The sequence below is a fragment of the Euprymna scolopes genome, chromosome 7, assembly GCF_053919585.1.
Source record: "Euprymna scolopes isolate OS-2025 chromosome 7, ASM5391958v1, whole genome shotgun sequence".
Lineage (NCBI taxonomy): Eukaryota > Metazoa > Mollusca > Cephalopoda > Sepiida > Sepiolidae > Euprymna > Euprymna scolopes.
Genome location: NC_136488.1, coordinates 115,174,828 through 115,197,517, shown reverse-complemented (window position 1 = coordinate 115,197,517; position 22,690 = coordinate 115,174,828). Strand labels below are relative to the sequence as shown.

Here is a 22,690-nt window from a genome sequence, read left to right as displayed (position 1 = left end):
AAAAAGTGGTGTTTATTTCAAAAAGTGGTGCACATTTATCAACAAAAAACTAACCTTATAAAACTTTCCTATAGGTTTTCGGGTGTAGTGAAAACGAATATTGCATTTAAATTTTCCGGGTAAAAAAATATGCGCGCTTGTGCGTACAATAATCGCCACCACTTATAACATAAAGAATTACATTGTTTAGTTCCTGGAAAAAATTTTATTTGCGGAAAATTTAAATGCGATATTCGTTTTCAGCACACCCGAAAACCGATAGAAAATATTTTTTAAGGGTAGGTTTTGTGTTGGTCTACCATGCCACAATTACCTAATATACACCACCAAAAGAAATGGTGGCTATAAAATGGGTGTTAATTTTACGTTAAATTAATATAGAAAAGTGACCCCGCCCCCCACGATTTAACACTATAATTACTTCTTGTCTTAGAAACTACCCGTTTCCTTGGATTTAAACTGTTATTTTCGTTTTCAGCACCATCGAAAACTTATGATAGTGGTAATTTTAAAGGGTTTTTGTGGGTGGAAACACTAAACCTGTACCAATATTTCAATGAGAAATATTTGGAATCAAGTCTCCCCTTGCTGTCATTTCAGATCATTTGAAACCATAGCAGCAAGTTTTAATCTACCCTGCATCAAGTTCATAGGTTTTAGGGATATATATATATATATATATATATATATATATATATATATATGTCGAAAGTTTTAGGCAGACATGCAAGCATACATACATACATTTATATATTAGTATCTAAATATTTTCGATCCAAACTGATTAAAAAGTTTGCCCTAACTCTGAATACCCTTTATGTCAAATTTCAAATGTTTAGGCCAGAAATTGTCTGAGTAATTTGGTAGAGACCGCAGAGGTCCATTTTAAAAAAAAACTTTGACCCCTATTATGACCCCTTAAAATTTATTGTTTTGGGCTCAAAGCAAGTTATTAAGTTAGATCCATGTCCAAGGAACCTATCTCTAAAATTTCAAGTGCGTAGACCCAAAATTGTCGGAGGAGTTTGGTAGAGTTCTCAAGGATCAAAACGTTGAACTTTGACCCTTAATCGCCAAATTTCTTGCCAAAAACCGATCACATCGATTTTCCCAAATCTCAGTACCTTGTATATCAAATTTCGAGTCTGTAGACAAAAATTGACAGAGTTATTGCGTTGGGAAATATACACACACACACGCACGCACGCACGCACGCACGCACACGCACACACACACACACACACATACACACACACACACACACACACGGTCGCTTTTATATATATACTAGCATTTCAGCCCGGCGTTGGCCGGGTGTTTGGAGGTGTATGTTGAGCAAAAAAAAAAAAAAAGCGGTCAATTTTTTTAACTTTGACCCCTACTATTACCCTTTAAAATTTATTTTTTGGGCTCAAATCAAGTTACTAAGTTAGATCCATGTCCAAGGAACCTATATCTAAAATTTCAAGTGTTTAAACCCAAAATTGTCGGATTAGTTTGGTAGAGTTCTCAAAGGTCAAATCGTTGACCTTTGACCCCTTAATAGCCAAATTTCTGGCCGAAAACTGATGACAAAGATTTTCCCAAATCTCAGTACCCTGTATATCAAATTTCGAGTCTTCAGACTGAAAATTGACAGAGTTATTGCGAAGGGAAATGCACACAGACACACAGATACACAGACACGTTCACTTTATTTATATATATATATATATATATATATATATATATATATATATATATATATATATATATAAAGGATTACGGATTAATAATTTTGAAATTATCAATCAAGTCAAGGAGGAAATATAACAAAATAATGCTTATGTGTACGATCGTTTTGGAAACGATATCCTTTCATGCATTCGACATTTATATATATATATATATATATATATATATATATATATATATATATATATATATATATATATATATACACACACACACACACACACAATATGAGCAAACATGTAAATTAAAATGAATTTAACTGGTCTGTGAAAAGTTCTTATCTCCTGATGGTGTTCTTCCAAACTTATCTATATACGTGCAATCTGGAAAAAAGACAAAAACAAAAGCAATCTCGCGAGTTGATATTATTGTGTTCAAATTACTCAGAGGAATCCAGAATCATAAAATATAGTTATGCAGGAAACACACTGGATACTCTTCGTGCCATTTTAATGGATGCATATTCTCACTCGCGCAAACACACACACATACATATACACGCATATATATATATATATATATATATATATATAGAGAGAGAGAGAGAGAGAGAGAGAGAGAGAGAGAGAGAGTAGAGATAGACAGAGGGGGAGCGAGAGAGAGTTAGAGAGAGTGAGAGAGGGTAGAGAGAGAATTTAGAAAAGTGGAAATATAATCGAAAATATCGTATAAAGAGGGCTATATATATACATATGAAATAGATGGATGAATATATGGAACACGTGCACACTGAAGTTAGGAGTTTTTTTTTGTTTTTTTTTGTTGTTGTTGTTCTTGTTTTTTAGTTTGTTTTTTTACATTCTAACAGTTCGAACGTGTATGGCATAGAATTTAATTTAATTCCTGGAACTCAGTTAAAGTCTACACAGATACACACACGCACACAGTTACATTTATACACACGCAACCAAATTAAAACAACAGATTTTGAACAAAGAGCATGGTATACTATTGGGGAGTTACATAGCAATCGTTAGTACTTGACTAACACCCGTCATCAATCGCTTAAAATCCAGTTGAGTATAGATGTTGGTGCTTGGTGATGCCGTGAAACTGCAGCAAGTCAATAAGCTAAGTACATTTTATCATTATATATATATATATATATATATATATATATATATATATATATATATATCAAATAAATAGATAAATGTTATCCCATATGTTATCTGTTTTATTCTACATGTTAGGCAAGGCACGCTTCATGTTTCATGCAAATTCTAAACGAACTCTTCCGATTATCTTAATCAGGTTAATGATGTCACGTTGACACACTGGTCCCCATCTATTCACCGAAGTTAAATAATATTGAAACTGGTTAGTTCATTTTTTAATACGTCACTACTTATCTAGTCCAAAAGACACTCGATGATAATGATTAATGAGATGGATGGATTTTCAGTTGGAATACAACGTGCTGTAAGCAAACATTCCTCCCAGGTGTCATCGTAATATCGGCGACGAATTATCAACTCGTCACAGAAATGTTTCACGCTATTTGTTTCGCTTCATGTCACAAGACCTGAGATAAGCACAGGATTTAATAAGCCTTTCATGTTGGGGAAAGAACTACTACTACTAATAATAATAATAATAACAATAATAATAATAATAATAATAATAATAATAATAATAATAATAATAATAATAATAATGACGCCATGAAAATTTCATGAGGCATTAAACATATGTAACGGTTAAACATAATAACTACAATTATGATAACATTATTTATTTAAATTTACTACCGCTGTCCAGTTTGGTCACAACCATTACAATTATTTGTTTCACTTTGATTCTAATCGAAAATTCAGAAACTGTGATATATTTTTTAAAAATTCTTACATAACTAAAATAACGAGACTCTTCACCATTATAGAGAATATAGAAGTAAATAGTTATATTGATTTGTTATCTAATTCACGTGTGTATTTACGGCGTGTGCAAAATTAGCGTTGAAAAGAAAGGTAATTTTTTTTCGAAATTCTCACAGTGGCATTAAAAACTATTAAAGAGAATTTTCATCAACACATAGTGAGAAAGTGAGAGTGAAATATATGTGGCATGTGAGTCGTAAATTTATTCAAAGAATTAAACTTAAAGTTTTCGAAACATTAAAGTTCAAACTATGGAATATTTTAGCATGTTTGTTGTGACATTGAAGACTTCCGGTAACAAACGTTAAAGAAAATAAATTTTAGTATCACAGATCATACATGTGTGTGTGTGTGTGTGTGTGTGTGTGTGTGTGTGTGTGTGTGTGTGTGTGTGTGTGTGTGTGTGTGTGTGTGTGTGTTCCCCACTTGTGGGTTCAGCGCACTCACTGGTATAGAAAATGACAGTTTTCGAATTGGATGGAGAGCATTCACATGATAACTCCGATTAAAGAATGACATGTAAATACAGAGCAATATTGGTAAAGTTGTACAAAAAAACTCTATTCACTATCTCATTTATGTGTAATCATTTATGTGTTAGGATGCCAATGATAACGGGTGCGAATGTGTTGGAATTAGTATGACTCAGGCACAGTGAATAATAACAGCAACTTATGAAAACCTTCTGACAGAAGTTCTGGCTAACAAGTCAACGATTAAAGGTGGAATATCAATAAAAAAAAAACGAACTTTTTTCATAATAAAGAAAAAAGTATGTGTTGCTTCTTTTTATCACCATTGAAACTGACTTGGCATTCTTGCACTAACCGTTTACTATCATGTTCTAGCTTTCCATGAAATTTGCATGTCAGTATGCGTCTTCGGCATACCAAGGTTGTCCATGTTCAGTTTCTATAGTACCAACCGGCGTTGCAATTTTGAAGGATTACTGTTGAATCAAATTTTACTGTTGAATCGAATGGTTGCATACATCCTGTATTTTTTACAAAAATATTGTGAGATTTTAATCCAAAAACATCAAAGATAACATTTTTTTTAATTTTATTTACAACTTGAAAATAAATAAATTAAAAGTTTTATTTATAACGTGAAAATTTCTAACTTAAACTTTTTATTTATAACTTAAAATTTTAAAATCTGTATTCATAATCTGAAAATGTAGAAATTAAATCTTATATTTATAATTTAAAAAATTAGAAACAATAAAAATGCTAATATTGAATTCTAGCCAATACCCGATCCCGGTTAGTAATTTATATCTTACATAAAAATCCCCCCTCCAGTTTTAAGGGAGAGGGATGCACAATTCTCAACCGTATATCTTCTAAACTGGCATTGCAGTGACAGTACAAAGTAGAAGTCTAAAGCGACTGGAAACAATGCTGGGATACGCAGAGACAAACTGATGTTATTTCAGAGTTTTCTTTCTTCTAGACTAGTTGTCTAGCCATGGCTTGAGAGTTTCGTTTAATATTTAATCAATAGCTGGTCGGAAATCATATATTTCACAAGGACATGTAGAGGATATATTGAAATCGGACCCAGCACACTGAGTCTACAGTCACTCTCATATCTATCTATCTATCTATCTATCTATCTATCTATCTATCTATCTATCTATCTATCTTTCTTTCTTTCTTTCTTTCTATCTATCTATCTATTTCTATGTGTGTGTATGTGTGTATCTGTCTGTTTGTCTGTCTGTCTGTGTAGTGTCTATGTGTCTGTGAAAACAGACCCTATAAGTTCTAGGTGATGGAAACCCAAAAACAAATATGTGTCGCTTGCAACACGTTTTAGTCATTGAGCACTGTTGAGAATCAGATACTGAAACAAATATATACACAAAACATGTTATGTGATACTATATGCATATAATATAGAAATAATAAGTGAGAGAAAGGTTGAGTTAAGAGAAAATAAACCAACTGTTGTTTGTATATGCATGGTTTTGTTTGCTTTTTCCTACAAAAATGCAGAAAGTTTGAAACAATAAGAAAGTACCGAAATAACTTACCGAAGGTATACATCGATCCTAGGGTCATGTGTACCATCATTCCACCGAGGGTAATTACATAGCCGCGCCATTTTAATCGTTCCTTTATGGCTTTTTTGGTGTTTTCCATATTCCAACTATTTTTTTACGCTGCCGTTAATAAAATAATTCCTTTTTTTTTCACATATAAAGAAGTTTGGAAGTAATTTTTCTCAGATGATTGTATATATATATATATGTATATATATATATATATATATATATATATATATATATATATATATATATATATATATATATATATATATATATATAATTGACTTTTTTTATTTTTGTCTGTTGAATGTTTAAATATTAAAAATTCTGATACAAAGTAACGCAATTTTGCATTAAAATAATAATTATAAAAAATTATTTTTAGCTGTATTTCTCTTTCTTTGGTTTGGTGATCTTTTTTATACAAGTTTTAATTTCATTTATGTACATATATATATAAATATAAAAGATATGTTCTCGTCAGCTTTTTACATATTAAAACAAAAGGCGTTACTTTTACTGAAACGTCATATGAATTGAATAGAAATTAATTTCGCGAAAGAATATCCATTTATCCATAATTTATAACACATATATATACATATTTGTGTGTGTATCTATATGCATTTATGTGTATATATGTGTATATATGCGTATATATGCATATATGTGTGTGTATGTATAATTTTCTTGCTGTTATTGTATATATTTTTTTAAATCATACACTTATATTATAAAATAATATATTAAATACGTATGTATATATGTGTGTGTGTGTGTGTGTCAATCTGTTGCATACATTATTAAATTGTAGAGGTTGAATTTCTTGATATTGCAATCGTAGTTTTTCTTTTACTTGTTTATTTGTTGCTTTTATTTTTTATCTGTTCTTGTCTTCTACCTGAGGAAATAAAAGAAAGAAAAATGATCTGTTATCCATAAAATATCAATGCGACAATATTTCTCCTTGCAACATCCAACTGAAAGTAGAGGGGGTAGCTAGTATCTTCAGAGCTTTAAAAAAAGCCCTCACTAGCAAACCCCCTGCTCTCCATATAATGTTTTTTTAATGGTTCTCTGTAGATGTAGAGGCATCCCCTTCTCTCTTTATCTCTCACCTTCTCTTTCTCTCTCTTTCTCTCTCTATCTATTTCTTTATTCAACTCTTTCCCACCCTCTACAACGCACACCTTCTTTTTCTCCCCCCTCCCCGCCACTATGAATATCCCTATTCTCCTCAACCTTTCTTTTTTGATTCAGTCATTTTCACTTTCTTCCTACTCTGAGCAAATTTCCCCTCCCTCATTTTCTTGCGTTGTCCTCAAAGCAGACGATTTTTTGATCGTTTACAATCACTTTTTTTTTCTTTGCTTTTATTTCCTTTTTCTTTTTTATGTTTTACTTTTCTTTTCATTTTTCTTCTTTTTTTCCATCTTTTTCTGGTCCATTTCTTTTAGCTTAACTTATTATCTTCATTTTTCTCTTTATCTTTCTAACGTATCCTTTTCTTTATTTTTACTTTTTCTTTTTTGTTTTTGTTCTTTTCTAGAATGGTGGCTCTCCTGAGAAAAAGTGTTTTCCGGTTGCTAAGTAGTACAAATCAACCATAACAGTTTTAAATATATAGTTTATAATCGCAAATTTAAAATACTTCCTTTTTTAAGGCCTTTTTTTTTCTTATCAGTTTGTTCAGCTGGGGATGGGGCATCCTACTAGATGACAAAAATTCACCTGCTAACTCAAATATTTTGACCGAGAAATCTTTTTTATGATTCTGACTATGATCCTTAAAGTGCAATTGTTTGAAATTTTCTTGCACTTGGTTTACCGGGTATATTTGCCAGGTAGTTTTTGAAATTCTTTCTCATAAGTCCAATTGCTCTTATAATTACTGGAATGGTAGAGATTTTTCAAGATTGCAGTTTCTTTTCATTGGTCTTCACATAAATGTCGTGTGAGACATTTTTTTGCTCACTGTTTTTTTTTTTTACATTAACAAAATAACGTTACCACATCCTGTTGTGTGTGTGCGTGTGTGTGCGTGTGTGTGCGTGTGTGTGTGTGTGTGCGCGCGCGTGTGTGTGTGTGTGTGTGTGTGTTTCTTGCTTCTACCTGACTTACATCTTTTCATTATTTATCGAATATTGACATGAAAAATTAAAGAATATAAAGTATTAAAATAAACTTTTTAAAATTCTATTAAAAATAATTTAATTACGAAATTAAAACCATCAATTACATTTTTATTTCTTGAAGTGAACCATTTCATAAGCGTTAATAATTATAAAAATAAATACATTTTTGTTTCATAAGTGTTAATAATTGTAAAAATAAATAATGTATTATTTCGTGACTCTTCGAAATTTGAAAGGCAGTTGACAACGTTTAAATTGAATAATAGAAATAAATTTCTTATATTAAACTCCTTAGCAATTCCTCGTAAAAGGTTAAAAGTTTTGCAAAATTATTTATATCAAATAATTTTGCTAATAAAGATTAAGCAACATTACTTTAAATAAATAAATAAAGATTAAATAATTAAATAAATAATAAACATTACTTTAACTTGTAAGTTGTAGTTTTTATAAGATTTTCGTTTGATTAGCTGATCAAATGATACTGTAACAATTACACTTGACAAAATAATTGGAAAAAAAATTAAAGCAACTTAAAATCAAAATGGAACATCTCCCGGTTAACGCCGAGTAGATACGTTTAGTTATAGAAATAAATAAAAATAAAAACGATGGACTACTTTGAACTGTTTAGAAAGTAAATTATGATTAGAATTAAAGTTTATGCGCAAAGTTTTAATTCTGTCTTTAAAGAAAGACAAGCATTCTGGAAGATCACAGTTTTAGTGTTTTCTTTACTTTTTATTGTTCTCTTTCTTACTTTTTTCTCTTTCTATGTCTTCGTTTTTATTTTCTTTCTTTCGTTTTTTTTTTTCTCACTCACGGGCTTTCCTTTTGTTTTGTTTTTCCTTCTTTATTATTATCTTTTCTCCTATTTCTCTTTCGCTATTCAGTTCCTATTTTTTCTATTCCCTGCTTTCTTTTTTCTTTTTTTCTAGTTCCCTACCTGTGTTTCTTTTTTTCAGAGCGATCCTCCGAACGCATTAAACTAATACAGTCAACAACTCGACTTGAACGCTACCGTCTGCCTGTCTTCAATTATGAAATAAGTCCTTACGTGAAATTCCACCGTTCCCCCATCTAAAACTATCTCTTTCCTCCTTATTACACATTCATTAATTCGTCACACTTGTGGCTAAACTATTCTTTTTTTCTTTCATTTAGTTTTCAGTTTACTTTTAACTACCAAGTACACCTTTTGATTCACCCCTACCCCACCTTTTCACTCTTTATACACATATATATGTGTGTGTGTGTGTGTGTGTGTGTGTGTGTGTGTGTGTGTGTGTGTGTGTGTGTGTGTGTATGCGTCATTTATTTTCCTCTCTTCACTGATTTCCAGCCAGCCATTGACTACCTCTTGTCTTCAAAACAGTTTCACTTGCAGTCCGCCTGCAATATTATCCCTTGCTTTTCTTAAATGGCTTGAAATATTCATTGCGTTTGCCTATATACTCACACCCGCCTATGAAAAATGACACACAAATTTCATTTACCGACTTGACAGCAAAAACGACCCTGTGAAATCTCGTGCGTGTTTTTATCTTTTCCCGCCGCCACTCCCGCCAAACAATGAAGTCATTTAGATATACTTATTGAACAATATTACTATTAATTTAGCTGTACCTTTTACAAGAGAAAGGAAATTGGTCCCCCGATCACATACGTATGCAGTTGGCCAAATGAACATCGTCTATTGTGATCATTTACTAATAATGTTATGACACGTACCTCAACCAAACTATAAATACAAAAAGCAACTTGTGTTAATCTTATTCTATGTTTACATAATTTGACGCTTGATAGATCCATACATACGTTTATACTAGGTGCATACATACGTTTACACTAGGTAATGTGCTTCGACATTAAACCATCGAAGAAGGTTTGATTAATCAAATTCAGTCACATGATCTTATTGATCTTATTGATCTTATTGGTGGCATTCACATTTTATTACATCTGGATCATTTGGAATCTGAGAAGACGTTTGATCTAGATTCTAGATGCGACACCATCGCATTGGAAAACAACATTCACGGGGATTAGCAACCGATAGTTGTAACTAATCAGAAATTGATTATTTGAGAGGACGATTTAACAGTAATTTTTTTACATTGGACTTGAAAACAGCAATATTATAGGTAGTCGAAAAGAAGTCTCTTTTTTACAAGTCACTAAAAACGAACTCGTGTTTTTATATGCTCCTCACATACCTATAATAATGGCCTCCGTTCGAATATCCATCTATTACGTTTTAATTTGAAATGGCGTTCTCATAATTAGATGCGCAGGTTTCATGGATGTATATCCAAATGCGTCGAAGCAAAATATCTATGTGTTTATTATATGCACGTCACTCGGTCGGTCACGCTTGAAATAGCATTTTCAATCGTTTGTCACACTTATGAATTTCTATCGCTAAACGCGCAAAGTTAATGGACGAGGTGCAATCAATTATCCTTATAAGGATCTGTTTGTCCATAATGCTGTCGCGTTTAAAATTTAAAATAACACATGATTTTTTTTTATATTAATTAGTCTATGGAAATGAAAAATGTGAATATTGAGATTGCAACCCATACAAATTGGAGTGACAAAACTAATAAAATGATTCAAGTCATATGGAGATAGTGACAAACATTATTTTCGCGATAGAAAAATGGGGAGTAACTTTATTGAAAACTTGCAAATAAGTAACGAAATTTTTAACAATAATTTTAATATTTTTCTTCATTCTAGAAATTTGCCTTCATGGCAGATGTCATAAACTTAATTTATTATATATTTTTTAATATAGTGATAAAATAAGTTGTTTATTTAATTTAAGAATAGCTATAGATTAGAAAATTTTTGAAATGGACAGACTCATCTCCTCCTTCTCCGGACATGTCAGCAGTTCCAATGAAGTACTCCTCTGTCTAAACATCCTCCAACCACAACAACTAAAACAAGGTAAATACGCCTTTAGCCTCGATGTAGTTGCCCTCTACACCACAGTACCTGCACACCCAGCAATAGATCTAATCACCGACCACATCTCCTCCTGCAACTTACACTGCTTCGCCCTCACTCCTTCAGGCATCCACAAACTCTTACTTATAATAGTAGACAGCACGTACTTCATGTACCAACACCAAACATACAGACAGATTACAGGACTGCTCATGGGTTCCAGTCTCTCAGGAATACTGGCCATCTCGTACATGGACAGACTAGAACGCTGAGCCCTTAACACGTGCAACTCGGTCATATTTCTCTCGGGATATGTCGATGATGTCCTGATCCTCACATCATCACGCGCCGATGCTGAGAACATCTACACCATATTCTCCGATACCGACCCGCACATAAAATTCACCATCGAACACCCCAGCGATGACGGATCCCTATCACTTCTAGATTTCAACCTTAAAATATCAGACGAGGGAACCGTCACTACTAAATTCTACCGAAAAGCAGCCAGCCAAAGGATATTTGTACAATACAAGTCGGCCCTCCCTACTAAGGCCATTATCGGATATGCAAGAAATGAGATCATCCGCATTCAAAGCAAGTGCAGTAAGCCTAAAGACAAGAGAGAATGCACAAAGCAGTTCCACCAGGTCCTTGAGACAAACGGATACCCCAGCACTGTCATTAAACACTCTTGGAACACGAGGAAATGTGTAAGAAGCTTCCATAAAATGCCCCATCTCAGCGACAAGATCACAATGGCTATCCGCAGGGTTATCAGAAGGGAGGGTCTCAATATGCAACTAGCCCACTCCAGACCATCCCTTAGACAGCAGCTTTCTAAACGCCAGCATAACGAGGATCCACCGCCATGCACACTGACAAATTGCCCCGTATACCCCGCAACCATATGCCACCACACACATGTAGTCTATAAACTAGAATGCTCTGCCCGCGGAAAATTCTACGTGGGCAGCACCACAAGACCCCTACACATAAGAATCAAGGAACATACATAAACACAAGCATCATTATTCCACAAATACCTCAACACCTGCAGAAACACTAATATATCTATTAAAGTCGATATTTTAACCACAGAACGCAATATTGGAAATCTTCGCATAAAGGAATCATTACTAATATCCAAATTACGGCCAGAACTCAACAACAGACTGGAGCTCGGATCATCATTCATTATATAACTTTACATACGGCTCCCAACAAAGACTTACCATTACAACCTTAACCCATTATAACAGGTACACCACTGCACACCGCTCATACACTAATTCACAGTCCAGACAGGGCCTTATTACAAGCTTCCTTCCCATATAAATTATATATAAAAAATAAAACAGATTAAATAAATAAGTAAAAAACAGCAATATATATAAAATAAAAAATAATAATAAATAGTTAGCTAAAGTAACATAAACCAATTTAAAAAAAACTTTTCATTTAAGCTAACGCACCTATTCAAACCCAAATAAACACTAACAGCAAACACAAATAAATTAATAAACAAACAATAATAAAGAATTAAATAGAAAAAAATGTTCCATCTATAACCACTTATAGTTTTATTAAAATAAATAAATTAACAATTCCCAAGGAATATCAATCCAGCGCCTCCCCCCTTCCCAGCTATCTTCCTATTCCTGACAACTGCACCCCTAACCTAAACACCCCAACAGCCGACTGGGAGCGCCCCATCCCGTACCCCCTCCCTTCCTCTTTCACACACCCCTCCTACTTCTCTCCTTCAAAAGCTAACCCATACCAGCCTGCTAGGGACTTGTGTGACCGAGATATACCAAGCCATTCCACTGAATATGCTAGGATGTTAATAAATTAAACAAATGAATAATACAGAGCAGCAGAAAAAAAATAATAAAGACAACAAAATAGACATAGAATATGCAAAATTAAAAAAAGCTTACGCTAAAGCAACAAGTTATAAACTAAAAAAATAAAATATATATTTTTTATAAAAAAAGGAACAACAAATATGTTAATTACCTAAAAACAGGAATAAACCCCTCCTTACATTTGCTCCGAGGCTCCACACAGCCATCCAATTTCCGCTCCATCATTTAGCATGCTTTGAATCGATCTGTCACGTCTACCATTTGAAAAGGGAATTTTTTCCGAAATTATTATGGATATTGTCGCAGACATAATAAGTAAGACATTTGTATTTAATACAACTGAATAAATATATGTATATATAGGTATATATGTATGTACTTACTGATTTGTTAATCGCCACTTGTTTTCGTCTTCTTCCAACAACACCGACTATATCTCATTCCTCGCATTGTGATAACCTTCTAAATCTCTACTGCATACCTATCCTACACAATGCTTCAAGCAAGCTACATATCAATTCTATCCCAAAATTAGAATAACACCACCATAATTTAAGAAAAAAGCGTCATACTATTTTTTGCTTACTAAATCTTTCACTTGGATAATCCAATAATACACTTTCAAAATGCCAGTGCAATTTGATAATAAACGGTAGTATTTTATTTTAATATTTCCAATTATATGTGATATGTGATGGCATGTTGTTCAGACTACGGTAGCGCACAACGCTCACTATTTTGTGGTTTCGTTATCCTTTTTAATGATTTCTGCACTTCGATGTCAAAGTGAGCGGTTGGATTGCCGTAGTTTTACCGCAGACAAAAACAATATGGAGATACCTGTAATTCTATTGATGAAGTAAGTACAATTTTACAGTACAATATAAAAAAAATATGAACTACTTGTTTGTCATTGACGTGTATAGATATTCCAAGAGTAGATTTTACCAGTGAAGTACAGACGTCATAAAATTGACTTTTAAACCTTATGACGAGTGTTTATTGCAAAACTATGGCTATTTAAAGCACTATCAAATGAAATATTCAACAAAACTTGATCCTATATTAATATTCGATTCATATATATTTTTTGCAATGATTTTTTTTTTCAAAGATCAAGTTCTTGACATTATTATTAGTTTGTTTTTTTTGTCTGCTCGAAATTTGAGAGTAACTCTAAATAGTCTCTCTTCATTCACTTTTCCTATTAATGTTCCTCAAGATTCTGTTCTGGCTTCAACACTGTTTTTTCTGTTCATCAACAATCTTACTGAAAATATTATTCTAAAGATTAACATGGTGGCACCACTATTTTGCTGCTGCTTCTCGTCTATCTCACTGAAATTTGAAATATGCAGCTGATCTACAAGTTCATCTGGGGTCGGTTGTGCATGTGACTATGAAATAGCTTGTTTCGTTTTATCCTGTTAAAATTTAGCTCGTGTTTTTTTTTTTTAATCGTAGACGTGCCCCTTTTCTTTCCAAGGTGATTTTTTTTTTGTTTGAGGAGAAATAAATCCTGAAATTTTTTCGTCTTTTTTCTTGAGGTTGCTTTTTCTACTTCTTGTAAAGTCAGTTATCATTGTCATTGCAAGCATCCAAACACTTTTTCACGCCTGTAGCCATTCTGTATCCTTACAAATTTACAACTAGGCCATGTATGAAGTTCTATTTGTGCTGATGAATTTCTGTCGTATTTGAGGCTTTTGGATAAACGTATCTGTAATTTGATTGGTCGCACCATTTCTTTCCTGTGCTCTCTCTCTCTCTCTCTCTCTCTCTCTCTCTCTCTATCTATCTATCTATCTATCTATCTATCTCAGAAATGCGATGTTGCTAGTCTAAGTCTTTTCTGTAAATATAATATTCTTCAGAATAGACTGATCTATTCTCTGCTTTTTTTGTTCCAGTTCGTTTGACTTGTTGATCTAGTGGTCTCTATCAGGTATTGTCTTTTATACCTTACTGTAATATATCTTCCTATTCTAGTAGCTTATTTTACAGATCTACAGGCTTGTATAACTCTCTTCCTGTTAATTGTTTTCCTCCTACCTAGAATCTTGGCCTTTTAAGACTAAGGCTAATAGGCATCTTCTATCTTCGTGGCAATCTTTCTTTCTTATTTTTTTTTTAGCTCCTTAATGAAATGACTTCATGCCTTGTCTGGAACGATTTCTATTTAAAAATGTTGGAGATCGTTTAAAGAAAAATGAGATGACAAAGAGGAGAAAACATAAGTGAACAAAATACTAAGTCAATCATGGTATTGCACAGTTCCACTTCACAATGTAAGGACGTACCACAATCTTATTTGTACTTCTCTATATTGTATGAAGTATCTCCGAAGTTATGCCATTGAAACGTTGATAGCACAAAACTATTATTCTGATCAGGTTGAAATTATGCATGGTTATCATACAGCATTAATTCCACGTATGCATCAAAGTTGATAAAAAATTGAACCGAACCTTTTAAGACCAAGGTCAATTTAAGGTCAGTTAAGATAAAATATGGGTTAAGTAATCTTATGAATAGACCGTAGTGATTTCCAAAAGTGTAACTTCTATATTTTCTGTGACCTTGACCTTTGACCTATATATCCCAAAGTTAAATAACTTCTAAACCAATGAACGATATTTTATCCAAGTTTAATGACGATATATCAAGCAATGATGACACTAGATTGTACACTAACAAACACACTAACAAACACACTAATAAACACACTAACAAACACACTAACAAACACACTAACAAACACACAAATAAACACACTAACAAACACACATAGTTACAAACTTGACCGAAAACATAATCCCTTTGGCAGAGATCAGAAATTGATGATCGTCATTGTCAAATCCGAGTTGAAAATAGTAGAGCTAGGCACAATATAAAATATGTACAATTCCTAGTAAAAATAAAACCTCATTTGGCCTATGGAAAGCAAATTAAGCTATTTAATTGGCAGATTGCGTAATAATGTAATTGTAAAAAATAAAGAAAATATGAAAAAAAGTCCGAAAGAATTATTGTGCATAGACACCAGGTGAGAATATTTTTAACTCATATAAACTGGGTAAGCTGGTCGAATATGTATAATGTTGAAAACCTTGAAGACATATGCATAATTCATACAATTTATAATAATTTCAAAATGCATGCAGTTTGTAATACATGCATAACTGATGAACTGTTCCTAAAATTTTATAGAGTATGCAATTTCGAATCAATTCATAAACGATGCAGTTCCTAATATTTAAGGAAATATGTGCATATTTTATTTGCATCAAAGACACAAGACTATTAAGAGTAACTGTCAGAATTTAACGTCCAACTAGTTTTCATCTTTCTGTTCTTTCAAAGTTACATACTTTAAACAGAAATCTTTCTGAAGAGGATTCCCGCGTATTCTAATTGGGATTTTGAACAAGAGGTTTTGCAATGGTTCGTATCTTCAACACATGAATCGATTATATAGAATCAATCTTTGAATTTATGATTCTGATGAGAATTTTTTTGAAAACATGAACATAACTTACATTTTGTCAAACTTTCGTCGTTATTAATTCACTTTACTTTTTGCAGAAATGATATTCGAAATTATAAGGAAACCTCTGAAAAACAGTTGCTAGTGCGTCATTGATTAAATGTGTTCCCTCGCAGCCAAACAGGTTACTTCTACCGAGTTTAAACCCCACTGGGTCTGTATGACTATTTGCACACATATCCTGTTAAGAATGTCCGGTGGGTAAAATAGCAACTTCTCTTTCATTTATTGTATGCAATGAATAGTTTTTAACAGTTGTTGTTTTTTTTTCTTGTTATTGTTTTTTGTTGTTGTTTTTTTTTAATTAAATAACTAAGGATTGATCTGCTGTACAGTAGACAAACTATACTCTTCTTAACGTCATTCATGACGTGTATGTAATGTGAATTATCTAAATTAAACTTTTGAAAAATTGGAAAATCCCACATCACACGATATTTTATTGTCCGAGTGACCTTCTCCTCTCCGCCCATTCAGTACGTTTTTCTTTTCTTATGAATAAACGCCAATGATGGCGTCTTCTTTCTCGAGTTATAAGCTCAAATTATCACATTCATTAAATACTTGTCATACACACCTGGGATCTTATGCTCAGTTATGCTTATAGAGTTTGGGTTAAAATATAGACATGAACACTCGGTTATTATAAGATGTCAAAAATGTTATGAGCCAATTTATGTAGTGTCTTATATGCATATATTATAAGAATTCACTTTTCTTCGTGAAGGTTTCAGAAATTTCTTATGGTTTTACTAGCTGGAGTATTCGTTTAACGCAAGGTTTTCTAGATGAATTTTACAAGGCGGTGTAACAATTCGCTGAAGATGCGAAAAATACAAATTCATTTTTAATTCAAAATTGATGATTCAATGCACAATATATGAACTCCCGTTATTAACGTGTAAAATCCCATGATTTATGTGTAACTTTCACAATTTATATGTAAACTCCCATAATTGGTTTTGATAAAGGCTGACCTCCTAGCATATGTATATATATATATATATATATATATATATATATATATAGAGAGAGAGAGAGAGAGAGAGGGAGAGAGAGAGAGGGCCTTTTGCAGGAATTAATACAAGCCGTGTATTCATTTATCGGAAGTATTTGATTGAAGGTTTTTACCCATTTAAATGTATCGAAAAGAAGGGCGAATTATAGGAACGAAGATAATATGTAAGACTACTGAATGAATTTGGATAATCTTGGAAAATGAATATATGCTAAATTTGGTGGATTAAAATCATCTAATAACACACTAACAATTAAGATGCTGAACAATTTCCTAAATGATATGCTAAACTTGTAACAAACGTAAAATGAATAGAAAGAAGTACGTATTTTAATAATATCATTAGAATAATTAACAACATAATAAATTAAGAAAGACCAAAACCTTAATGGCATCGGGAGATAAAACTATGAATACATAAAAATTAGATTTATGTACTTAAAATTAACTTATATATACAGAATTAAATTGTAAATATAGAATAGCTAAAGTAAATTAATGTTTGACAAATAAATATAGCTCACAATACTGAAATAGTTATATCTAGTGAACCAAGATTTACATTAAAGGATCATAAAGAAGCTTTTAATAGCAACCGCAAAGTCATATGTATCAACTATAAGTAAAAAGATTATGTTTACAATAATTCCAAAGGTTAAAAATAGGACTAAAGTTGGTATGTGGGTTTCAAAAAAAAAACGTTATTGAATGATTTAAAAGCATAAATAGGGATGGATGTAGCTGTATACAATTGAATGCTACCATTTATCACCCCATCACTTTTAGATAAAGCTATACAAATGGCTAAACAGTACACCAACATTACTAACCAGGAGGTGGACAAGTTAAAATTTGCTGGGGGAATTTAATGATATGTGATAGCAACTATGGACTCGTAAGGATAGTAAAAGAAATTTTTATATTACTATGGATCAGCTGTTTCGGTTTGAATTACAAATTGGTGAGTGAAATTGAAAGAAAGTTGCCGAAACTAGATAGAGATGATGCATTATTCATTACTATATGACAAGTAGAAGCCTCTATTTAATTAGGAAAAAAAACTGCAAAGATTATTTAATGAACTGGGATCACCATTTATAGAAATAACAAAAATTAACTTACAAAACATTACTCTTAACTTAAATGACAATACATATAAACGTTATCACAAACCAAATCAGAAAATATTATGCATTGATAAACTATTTAACCACCCTAACCAAATAATAATGCGCTTAGAAGATCAGGATATATGGGAAATATTAACAAATAAAAAGGACGCTTATAAATAAAAATTTTTAATAGAATCTCTAAACTTTTAGCTAGTAAATATATATCTAATGAAACCAAAAAGTACTATAATAATGCGCTTAGAAGATCAGGATATATGGAAAGTATTAAATATTTAAGCGAGCATAACTCTCCTTACTATGAAAGTGGAACGATGTAAAGCTAATAATGTTATCTCATATAATACGGTTTTAGAAAAACTGGAAAAAGAAAAGAAAGCAATGCCATAAACATTACAAATAATAAAGCAGGTGAAAACACTATAAATACTAACTTGGAACTTAATAGTATTGGAAATATAGTTAACTGCTAATGATAAACGGGTCAAACCACCAAATGGTGATAATAAAAAATAATAGTAATAAGAATAATAGGAAAAAAAATAATAGTAATAAGAATAATAGGAAAAAAATAATAGTAATAAGAATAATAGGAAAAAAAATAATAGTAATAAGAATAATAGGAAAAAAATAATAGTAATAAGAATAATAGGAAGAAAAAAAATAATAGTAATAAGAATAATAGGAAAAAAATAATAGTAATAAGAATAATAGGAAAAAAAATAATAGTAATAAGAATAATAGGAAAAAAAATAATAGTAATAAGAATAATAGGAAGAAAAAAATAATAGTAATAAGAATAATAGGAAAAAAAATAATAGTAATAAGAATAATAGGGAAAAAAATAATAGTAATAAGAATAATAGGAGAAAAAAATAGAAAGAAAACACTTGGGTTTAACCTTTCAATTAGTAGACATGTAAAAACTGACATACCTTATGAATTTTATAAAATTATTGATAACAATTTTAAAAGAATTGTGATACTAAGTAAAGTATTTAATAAAATTGCAATTAAGATATCGCACTATGATAAGCATTAAAAATACTATAATATCATGAAACAAATCCAAAATTAGGAAACTAAAGCAGAATAATATGACCCGGGAGAATTTTAGGATAGAAAGAAAATTTAATTGTAACAAAAACGAGTAGTGTCCACTAAAAGATGAATGTTTGACAAAAAATATTGTTTATAAGTGTAACGTCACCGTGCGTGATAAATCAGCAGCATATATTGGTTCTACAGAGAGTGAATTTGAGATATAAAAACCATATGGCAGCACTAAAGAAAGTATGTAGAAATAAAACTACTATATCAGTAACATCCTATATAAAGAACTTTAAGAAAAAAAATACTCAAAATAATTGATCATCTTAGTTACTGCTAACAAATACACCCCTAATAAAATAGGAAGATGTAAACTATGTATTATTAAGTCAGTTGAGATACTAACACATCAGGGCAATATATCTATATCTATATATCTATGAAAACGAACGTGTCTGTCTGTCTGTGTACATTTCCTTACGCAATAACTCTGTCAATTTTCAGACTCGAAATTTGATATACAGGGTACGGTGATTTGGGAATCAAATCACTTTCGGCAAAAAATTTGGCTGTTAAGGGGTCAAAGTTCAACGATTTGACCTTTGAGAACTCTACCAAACTTCTCCGCCAATTTTGGATCTAAACACTTGAAATTTTAGATATAGGTTCCTTGGACATGGATCTAACTTAATAACTTGATTTGAGCCCAAAACAAGAAATGTTAAGGGGTCATAATAAAGGTCAAAGTTTTAAAAAATTGGCATCTGCGGTCTCTACCAAATTACTCAGACAATTTCTGGTCTAAACATTTGAAATTTTACATAAACGGTATTCAGAGATAGGGCAAGCTTTTTAATCGGTTTGGGTTAAAAATTTGAGCTACAAATATATAAATATTTTATGATTTTCTTGGGGGTACAAAACTTTATTAAAGCAATCATGAAGGGAAGACGTATTCCTTTGGAATTCATTTTATATTAAAATAAAAAAAGACCGAGGGGAAAAGGAATCTGGATAGCGACTAAAAAATAAAAGTAGGGGGAAAAATGAAAACGAGTCAATTGACATGTTTCGCCCTCACTCATCAAAATTGGAATCGAGGGATTTATTTTTTAGTAATTTGTTTTCCTTAATGATAAAATCTAAAAAAAAAAAAAGAGACGGCAGAAAGAGCAATGGGAATGGATTTTAGAGGCTGATCACGTTCAACCCCAAAAAGCAGTCCTTTTGCTTACAAAGGGAAGGCTTCCTAAGGCGAACGTGAACAGTTTCCAGGACTTTTAGATGATATACGGAGTGAGCTCGACTCAATACGGAGAAAGAGTCGATGCTGAAGTTCTTTGCACACTCCCGGTATTTAATAAAGTATTCCGTTATAGCGGATCCATATGTGTTGCTTACAGCGTCGGTAGGTAGAAATGTTCCGTTCCTGATTTTGCTCGGTACACGTTGTTGTATGCGACTTACCAATTTTAAAGACGTTCGGCCTACGTAGTCGGCACCGCAACCACATTTAAATGAATAAATGACATTACTAATATGATGAGGGGGTAGAACATCTTTTTTATTGGAAGCCATTAATGGTTTTGTATTATACACAACACTAAGCAAAATAACATCCTTCAACAGTTGAACTAATTTGTTTGGTGAATTTTTCACTTACTTTTCCCAACCACGGCAATCGAATATAAACCGGACATTTATCCACCATATTGGGTTTTGTTCGTAAAAAATCTGCTCTTTTCCTTTTAATGGTGGTTTCAATTACATCTAAAGGATACCCATTATTGGACAAAACATCTGTAATTGTATTTAATTCCTCATCCAATTTTTCTGGCGAGCAGATCATTAGCGCACGATGTGTTAATGTCCAAATTAAATTATATTTGCGCTTGTTAGGACAGAATGAATCCCAGCGTGTATACAGCCCAGTGAATTTGTGATAAATCGATGTAAGGTAACTAGATGGAGTTTTCGTTACCAAAACATCGAGAAACCCCAGGGCGGAATTATCTTCACTTTCATAGGTGTACTTTAACGCCGGATGCATACTGTTAAGTAACGAGAAAAATTCGTTTGCCTCCGAATTACTATCAAATAGACAAAACGTGTCGTCTACATATCAAAAATAAACCAATGGTTTTATGGGTCCGGACATTAATTTTTCCTCATGGAATCCTACAAAAATGTTGGCCAATGTGAGTCCCAACACGGAGCCCATCGACACACCATCAATTTGCCTGTACATTACATCATTAAAACTAAATTCAACGGATGTAACGGCAAATTTAATTAGTTCAACAAACACGTGTTCAGGAACGGAAGGTGTTGGACTTTGGCTGCGATATAAAAAGTCAGCACAAATATCTATCGTTTTTCAGTTGCTCTTTGTTGTCCGAGCGGAGTAAATTGCTGATATCATACGAACACATAAACTTATTTGTACTCGCTGATTTTTGCATGTAGTCAGCGAAATGAAATGAATCTTTCAGACAGTATTTACTATAATAATTTGATACTGACTGAAGAATATTGAAGATCCATTTTGCAACCTTCTGTTGTGAGGACCCTACCAAAGATAGAATGGGTCTTAATATATAAATGTATGCATGTATGTATTTATATACGTATGTATGTTTGCATGTCTGCCAAAAACTTTCGACAGACGCAACAGATTTTCACAAGATCAGTATAGTTTTGAGGCTCGACCCTTCAGACAACAAATACCGAACAATTGGCTAAAAACATTAATTTATTCACCCTCAACTGGGCACTTTTCTACAGGGAGGGGTCGCTTTTTTTGCCGATGTTTTCGAAAGTCATCCCCTCTTTTCGATTGTCTCACCTTAATTTAAACCTACGTCACTTCCGGTTTGGCGATGGTCGTAACAGCAAAGACGTCACATTTTTTCACGTTCTTTTCCTCCTTCGCAGTACGGGTTCGAGCCTGCCTTCCTGCTACCACTTTTTTTTTTGCTCAACACACACCTCCAAATACTCGGGCAATTCCGGGCACCCATGCTAGTACATCTATAAAAGTGAAATTGTCTGTGTGTGTCTATGTGTCTGTGTGCGTACTCTTCCCTACCAAACTGTCAATTTTCAGTTTACAGATTCGAGGTTTAACGTAAGGGGTATTGAGATTTGGGAAAATCTTTTTAATCGGTTTCGGCCAGGAATTTGGCTGTCACATGGTCAAAGTTCAACGATTTGACATTTGAAAACTCTACCAAACTCCTCCGCCAATTTTAGGTCTAAACACTTGAAATTTTAGATGTAGGTTACTTGGACATGTACCAAACTTTTTAATTTGATTT

The 22,690-nt window shown here is 32.4% G+C and overlaps 1 protein-coding gene across 1 annotated transcript in view; it reads right to left on the bottom strand.

The window, feature by feature from the left end:
• LOC145279897 (uncharacterized) overlaps positions 1–5,860 on the bottom strand; it is an 85,120-nt gene extending 79,260 nt beyond the window's left edge. Inside the window, exon 1 of the mRNA XM_080131427.1 lies at positions 5,653–5,860. Coding sequence (XP_079987553.1) covers positions 5,653–5,761 — 109 coding nt within the window. The 5' untranslated portion in view covers positions 5,762–5,860. The remainder of the gene's footprint in view (positions 1–5,652) is intronic.
• Positions 5,861–22,690: the final 16,830 nt, after the last annotated feature.